At 41.5% G+C, this 7,748-nt stretch overlaps 1 protein-coding gene and 1 long non-coding RNA gene across 8 annotated transcripts in view; one reads left to right on the forward strand and one right to left on the reverse strand.

The window, feature by feature from the left end:
* LOC139027768 (uncharacterized) overlaps window positions 1-1,043 on the reverse strand; it is a 7,971-nt gene extending 6,928 nt beyond the window's left edge. Inside the window, exons 1-3 of one of the 7 annotated variants that reach the window (XR_011479922.1) lie at window positions 966-1,043; window positions 611-707; window positions 526-550 (exon numbers count right to left, since the gene is read on the reverse strand). This is a non-coding gene — a long non-coding RNA (uncharacterized lncRNA). Of the gene's footprint in view, window positions 1-525; window positions 563-610; window positions 724-754; window positions 808-951 lie in introns of those variants that run through there. The other 6 variants (XR_011479925.1, XR_011479921.1, XR_011479920.1 and 3 more) reach the window with 6 other exon arrangements.
* Window positions 1-6,693, forward strand: part of LOC111964205 (ribosomal protein S6 kinase alpha-4) — a 27,764-nt gene extending 21,071 nt beyond the window's left edge. Inside the window, exons 13-17 of the mRNA XM_070443750.1 lie at window positions 1,197-1,367; window positions 1,722-1,913; window positions 2,009-2,177; window positions 3,622-3,785; window positions 4,491-6,693. Of these exons, the coding sequence (XP_070299851.1) occupies window positions 1,197-1,367; window positions 1,722-1,913; window positions 2,009-2,177; window positions 3,622-3,785; window positions 4,491-4,715 (921 nt within the window). The 3' untranslated portion in view covers window positions 4,716-6,693. The remainder of the gene's footprint in view (window positions 1-1,196; window positions 1,368-1,721; window positions 1,914-2,008; window positions 2,178-3,621; window positions 3,786-4,490) is intronic.
* Window positions 6,694-7,748: the final 1,055 nt, after the last annotated feature.

The raw sequence follows: 7,748 nt of genomic DNA on the forward strand, positions 1-7,748 counted from the left end.
TACATGCACGCACGGTTCAAGCAAGCTAAAATAAATTAATATTCTACACAACTAAAACAGCACCAAAATCAAGAACAACAACACTGATACATAAAAAAGCAGACAAGTATAATAAAAAAAAAAAAACAATAAAGTAACAATGGCAAAACCAGATCAAAAAGAAAACAGCAAAAAATAAAAAGAACACTAAAAAAAACAATAATCAAAAAGCAAAAGAAAAATAAAAAGAAAACAAACAAAAAAGATATAAAAGAAAAACATATGAAGAACACTAAATATAAAACATAAACAAATATTAAAAAAACAAAAAGAAAAAAATAAAATAGAAAATAAAGAAAAACACACACACCCCAAAAAAAGAAACTACATGCACGCACACATAATAACTTCAAGCACTAACTACAGGCACGCACTTCAAAGCACTAACTAAAGGCCGCACCAGTTCAAGCACTAACAACTAGATCAGGCAAGCACTTCAAGCACTAATAACTAAGGCAGCCACCTTCAAGCACTAACAACTACTACAGCACCCACCTTCAAGCACTAACAACTACAGGCCACACTTCAAGCACTAACACTACAGGACACCACTTCAAGCACTAACAACTACACACAGCACCTTCAAGCACTAACAACTACAGCACAGCACCTTCCAGCACTACAAACTACAGGCACCCACCTTCAAGCACTAAAACACAGGCACCCACCTTCAAGCACTAACAACTACAGCACACACCTTCAAGCACTAAACTACAGGCACCACCTTCAAGCACTAACAACTACAGGCACAGCACCTTCAAGCACTAAACTACAGGCACCCACAAACACTAATAATAAGGACACCTTCAAGCACTAACAACTACAGGCCCCCACTTCAAGCACTAAAACAATACAACTTACAGGCACAGCACCTTCAAGCACTAAACAACTAACGCACCTTCAGCACATAACAACTACAGGCACACCTTCAAGCACTAACAACTACAGGCACCAAACTTCAAGCACTAACATACACGGCACGCACCTTCAAGCACTAATAACTAAGGCACGCACTTCAGCAAACTAACATAACGGAACATCTTCAATCACTACAACTACAGGGCACCACTATCAGCACTACAATACAGCACTTCAAGCAATCTAAACAAACTACAAGGCAAACTCATTGACACTTCAATGACTAATCACTCTCTCAGTTCCATACATACCTGGTGATGGAGCTGCTGCGTGGGGGGGAGCTGCTGGAGAGGATCAAGAAGAAGAAGCTGTTTGGGGAATCAGAGGCCAGTCAGCTGCTCAGGAGCCTGGTGTCAGCTGTCGGCTTCATGCACGAGGCTGGAGTGGTGCARAGAGACCTCAAACCAGAGGTGGGCCAACAGACAGACACAGACAGCGAGAGAGAGGGAGTCTAAATATATTCTATAGAAATGTATGGCCCGAAAGAAGTCATTGAGTTTGCTGCAATAGTACTCTGTACCAACCAAAGCCTGTAGCCAGTGAGTATGATGAGATCAAAGTCTTTAGCAATGCTGTAAAAACCACTAAGCATGGCCTATCAGGTTTATGATTTTATTTTGTTGGTTCAGGCTAAAATAAATTGACATTTGTTGCTCCATTACATCAGCCAGTGACTGTAACCTTCTGATGACTGTGTTGTTCTTGCACGGCCCACTCACTTCTCGCTCGCTCTCTCTCTTTCTCTTTCCTTTTCTCTTTTTCAGAATGTGCTGTTTGCAGACGAGGGGGAGGACTCGGTGCTGAAGGTGATAGATTTTGGTTTTGCCCGGCTGTGCCCTGCGGGCAGCGCCCCCCTGCAGACTCCCTGCTTCACACTGCAGTATGCTGCTCCTGAGCTCTTCCACAGCACCGGTTACGACCAGGCCTGCGACCTCTGGAGCCTTGGGGTCATCCTGGTACTTACTCTCCTAACCTGACTCTGTAATGTGTCATTAGTAAAACTAATTATTGTTATGTTATTAATGACTGTGTGTGTCCGTCCGTCCGGCAGTACACCATGCTGTCAGGACAGGTGCCCTTCCAGAGTAAGCAACAGCAGCGAGCGGGGATGACCTCATCTTATGCTGTTGACATCATGCATAAAATTAAAGAGGGAGACTTCTCGTTGGCTGGAGAAGCCTGGAAGGGTGTGTCAGGGGAGGCTAAAGAGCTTGTGAAAGGTATGTTCTGAATCCCTTACATTATCCTTATTCACTCATTGACATGATCCAAATCACATTTTATTTGTCACATGTGCCGAATACAACAGGTGTAGCCTTACAGTGAAATGCTTACTTACAAGCCCTTAACCAACAATGCTTTGAATAGTTTTTTTTGAAAAAAAAGTGTTTAATAAAAAATTGAAAATAAAAAGTAACAAATAATTAAACAGCAGCAGTAAAATAGCAAGGCTATATACAGGGAGTACCGGTACAGAGTCAATGTGCGGGGGCACTGGTTAGTTGAGTTAATTGAGGTAATATGTACATGTAGGTAGAGTTAAAGTAAATATCCAAAGATAATAAACAGAGTAGCAGCAGCGTAAAAGAGGGGTCTGGGTAGCCCTTTGATTAGCTGTTCAGGAGTCTTATGACTTTGGGGTAGAAGCTGTTATTAAGAAGCCTTTTGGACCTAGACTTGGCGCTCCTGTACCGCTTGCTGTGCGGTAGCAGAGATAACAGACTAGGGTGGCTGGAGTCTTTGACAATTTTTAGGGCTTTCCACTGACACCGCCTGGTATAGAGGTCCTGGATGGCAGGAAGCTTGGCCCCAGTGATGTACTGGGCCGTACGCACTACCCTCTGTAGTGCTTTGCGGTCGGAGGCCAAGCATTTGCCATGCCAGGCAGTGATGCAACCAGTCAGGATGCTCTTGATGGTGCTGCTGTAGAACCTTTTGAGGATCTGAGGACCCATGCTAAATCTTTTCAGTCTCCTGAGGGAGAATAGGCTTTGTCGTGCACTCTTCACGACTATCTTAGTGTGTTTGGACCATGTTAGTTTGTTGGTGATGTAGACACCAAGGAACTTGAAGCTCTCCAACCTGCTCCGCTGCAGCCCCGTCAATGAGAATGGGGGCGTGCTCGGTCCTCCTTTTCCTGTAGTCGACAATCATCAATCAATCACGATGCAATTATTCCTTCTCCATTCACTCAATCTTTTAAACATTTCCCCCGTCTTTATCTGTCCCTGCCCTGCCCTCGCTCACTTTCCTCTTTTCTGTCATGCTTTCTCTGCCCCTCCCTGCTCCTTCCTTTCCTCTCTCTCTCCCTCTTCTAAACTAACCCCCCTCCCTTCCCAACCTTTCATATTTTTCATTTTTGCTTTCCCTCCCTAACTCTTCTAAACCTCCCTCCTTCCCTCACTAACTCTTCTAAACCTCCCTCCTTCCCTCACTAACTCTTCTAAACCTCACTCCTTCCCTCACTAACTCTTCTAAACCTCACTCCTTCCCTCACTAACTCTTCTAAACTTCACTCCTTCCCTCACTAACTCTTCTAAACCTCCCTCCCTCCTTCCCTCACTAACTCTTCTAAACCTCACTCCTTCCCTCACTAACTCTTCTAAACCTCCCTCCTTCCCTCACTAACTCTTCTAAACCTCCCTCCTTCCTGTTTGTGTTCAGGGCTTCTGACGGTGGATCCAGAGAGGCGTCTCAAGCTGTCTGCTCTGAGAGAGAACAGCTGGCTGCAGGGCGGGGCCATCCTATCCTCCACCCCCCTCTGCACCCCAGATGTGCTAGAGTCCAGCGGCCCCATCGTCCGCTCTTATGTCAACGCCACCTACAAGGTAATGGAATTCCAGTGGGAAGAAAGTATAAATTTTCTATAACCAGTAGATTACATTCCTTGTGTTCTTTTATTTATATATATGTTTTGTATTTTTTGAATCTCCCAATCAAATCAAAGTTTATTTGCCATATGCAGAGTATAGCGTATAGTACGCATTATAATTAAATGCTTACTCACTCGCCAGCTCTCCTCTCCAACAGTGCAACATCTATAAAGTATTCAATCAAAAATTACGTTAAATGTAGTAGTAAAACAAATAGAGAACACAATATAACACCATAGGAATATAATAAAGGGTATGCGCAATATAATGACAATAGAGAAATAACCACAATAGAGAAATATAATGGAGGTATATGTGCGTTGTAATAGAATAGGTAGGTTATATTTAAGCAGTAAGGCCAGAAGTGTGGCATATGGTACATACCATACCACTGCTACGGGCTGTTCTTCAGCACGGCGGAGTGCCTAGACACAGCCCTGAACCGTGGTATATTGGCCATATACCACAAACCCCAGAGGTGCCTTATTGCTATTATAAACTGGTTACCAACGTAATTAGAGCAGTAAAAATAAATGTTTTGTTGTACCCGTGGTAAACGGTCTGATATACCACGGCTGTCAGCCAATCAGCATTCAGAGCTCAATTCACCCAGTTTATAATTTTGTATGTACTATTGTATGTACATCCTCTCACTATTAGGCGTTCAACAAGGGGAAGAGGGAGGGCTTCTTTCTGAAGAGTGTTGACAACGCCCCCCTTGCAAAGCGACGCAAGCTCAAGATGACAAGTACAGGTGTGGAGACTCGACGGAGCTCCTCTTGCTCATCCTCTTCCTCCTCTTCCTCAGCTGCCTCTGCCGCTGCAACAAACTCAAAAACACAGCCACCACACCAAACTCTGTCCCCGAAGCTAGAAAAGCACTAGAAGGGGAGTAGGGGGAAGAGTGAGAGGAATAAAGTTAGGAGAAGGAAGCACATTAATTCAGATATGACAGATTGGGATACTGTCTCTGAAAGACCAGAGATGACTTGATTTGAATTCCAAAGTCATCTAGAATCTCCAAATTCTAAGTCTAAGAGCTTATTTATGAACCAACTAAGAGACTAGTTAAATATTTAAGGATTCACCTCCCTGTTTTCTAGAAAGATGATGCTATTTGCGTTATCGTAATGATGCAATGACTTTATCTATGTGTTTATACCATTTGCAGTAAACTGCAGTAGCTTGTACCATCTCATTTAATTTTCTCAAGAAATTAACTAACATGTAATTTCTTGAATGGAAATAAGCTTTAGATCAGTGTTTTCATAACTCCGGTCTAGAGGATAAATATCAGTATGGTAGGTTATGGAAGACTGTTGGCTTTAAGGTCATACTAATGAAGGTTTCAGTGACCTTGCCAGGGTGACGATGATGAGCATGCAGTTATCCTGATGTTAACATGTTCTCAGTACCAGAGGGAGGGAGGGAGGGAGGCAGGGTGGCGGGAGGGAGAGGTAAAGGGAAATGAGGAGCCATAATGAGCACAAGCCATATATACATAGGGAGGTCATGACCTCTACACCGGAGCACTTGTAGATACATACACAGCACTCATCGCATGACAAACCGAGGCAGTGGTTAGGAGTCTGTTGGAAGTCTCACTGTATCTAATGGTGTGGTTGAGATTGAGAAATAATGGTGCTACTGTACTATATAAAAGAAAATCTATTATTATTACTGCGGACAGCTGTTCAAGTGAACTTTGACCCTGCGTGATGATCCCAGTCCATGGGACGCAGTCTTTGTGACCCAGATGTCCCATACTGCCAATTTACAGGAACCTTAGTATCATTCCCTTTGGCTTGAGATTTCAGCGTTCTATTGACATTGGTCTCGCTGTGTATACTTAACTGGTTCACTGAACTTCACCTGCAAATCAAATAACGGCATCCATTGTCCTGTGTGTGTGTACATGTGTGCTTCATTAATTAACAACCATCATGATTCTGACTAAATAAGATAAGACGGGGAAATAAAACACTGGGTTATGATAAACATTCTGATTTGATATTATATTATCATACACAGATGACAGTGCCCTACAGCTCATGGTGTTGAGTTCTTATGAGCAGAGCAACTTTTCGCTATATTTCTCAAAGGGACAAATCAAAATATGAATTATTTTGTACTGTGAGTAAGAATTGTCACCCTGATTGAAAGAATTGAGTGTTTTTTTAAGACATTTCGGTATTTTATCATTGAATGTCAGTTACACTGATCATTTACCAATCACTTTTTTACCCAAATATATTGACTGTTGATTAGATTTGTACCTGGACATTGCACAAATGTAGTCATTTAATCAGTGATACACATTTCAGCTTTAAACACAGTGCTTATTTGAGTATTTATTACATTTTATGGGTTGTGATGTGTTTTTCTGATGCTGTGGTAATGGTTTTCAGACTGATTTACCTTTGGTGGGTTTGAGTGTATGTACTGTATGCATGTTGATTGGTTTGCGTGTGCGCAGCGTGACTGGTTCTGGGTATTATATGTGCTCTTTTCCTTAGTCTCCAGATAAGCCATTATTGCAGGTTAATGTAGTAAATATAATTTTTATTCGTTATTTCTTATAAACATTATTTTGTGTCGGGAACTGTGCTTTTGTTCTATGCTATTGTTTGTATTTTCATTTGGCTGTTGATGTCGTATGTTGTCTTTTTAATGTTATGAATTTGAGATACTATTTTTAATGAGCTACTGCCCATGCCATGTATTGTTGTCCTTTTTGGCAAAAGATATTAAATGTTCTTCAAAGCATATCATGATATTGAGATACACTATGTCACAATAACTTGTAATGCTTTGTTTTGTGTCGAACACTTAAATGTGGAGAAAAATAAATGATTTTACTCAATATTTATTCATTTTCTTCAGTTCTTAGTCTCTTACATAAATTTGCCGTGAGTCTTTTTGCTTTGGAGATAATGATTGATGTATATTTTTAATTCAACTTTGTCTTGAATTTTATGCATCCAGGAAATATTTGTTACATGAGGTACAGTATCGGTTGTGACAGTTGACAGAAATGGACTTTAGTGTTAATGTAACCAGTAGGGGACAGTAGGGTGCTTACCAGTAGCAGGCCAACAGGCACAATGAGCCATTGAAAACCAATAGACAACATGGCTATAACTTGATTATCATTTTGAAATTAATCAAAACTATACTTGAGTGGATCATTTGAATGGGAAATTGTGATATATTGAATGTGACACAGATGGATATGGATGAAACTGTAAATCAAAACCATTCCAATAATTTCAGTACAATCTGCAGTCTTGGAAATGACCCAAGGCATGAGCCTGCCTTTGGTAAGAGAGCACGCAAACACACACACACACACACACACACACACACACACACTGGGATGGATTAAATGTATACGTGAGCAGATACAGCTAGCCCTTTAACACAGATCCACGCAAACTGCTTTGGCAGACCCCAGAGCCCTACAAACACCACACATAGACTTTGTCTTACATTCCTCCACCAAGCTTTTAAATAATTAAAACAGTAGAGAAGCTCTACTCGTGTCAATGCATCAAGGTTGATTTCATGGCAAACCAACCACTCTATTCTCTGCCATCAAAATTGTATTATTTATTTCTAAAAACTCCTTTCATTATTAAGTACCGGTACCTAAACATGACTTCTGTGCACCATATAACCCGAGGAGGAAACATTCCATCACCAGCATGTTCTATACTGAACCCAAACAGTTCCAGTGCTATCAGGTAGAAAAGGCAAAACAAGCAATCATGTGACTGGAGGCCAAGAGGGTGTCCGCATGCAAGGTCACTGGTGGTGAGTGCTCATTTGTAAGCCCAAGCACTAGAGTCACATTGACGGATGTGTTGCTGGCGCAGGGAAAAACATGGAAGGAATATACGTAAGCAAGGCTAACATACA

The sequence above is a fragment of the Salvelinus sp. IW2-2015 genome, linkage group LG5 (assembly GCF_002910315.2).
Source record: "Salvelinus sp. IW2-2015 linkage group LG5, ASM291031v2, whole genome shotgun sequence".
Taxonomy (NCBI): domain Eukaryota; kingdom Metazoa; phylum Chordata; class Actinopteri; order Salmoniformes; family Salmonidae; genus Salvelinus; species Salvelinus sp. IW2-2015.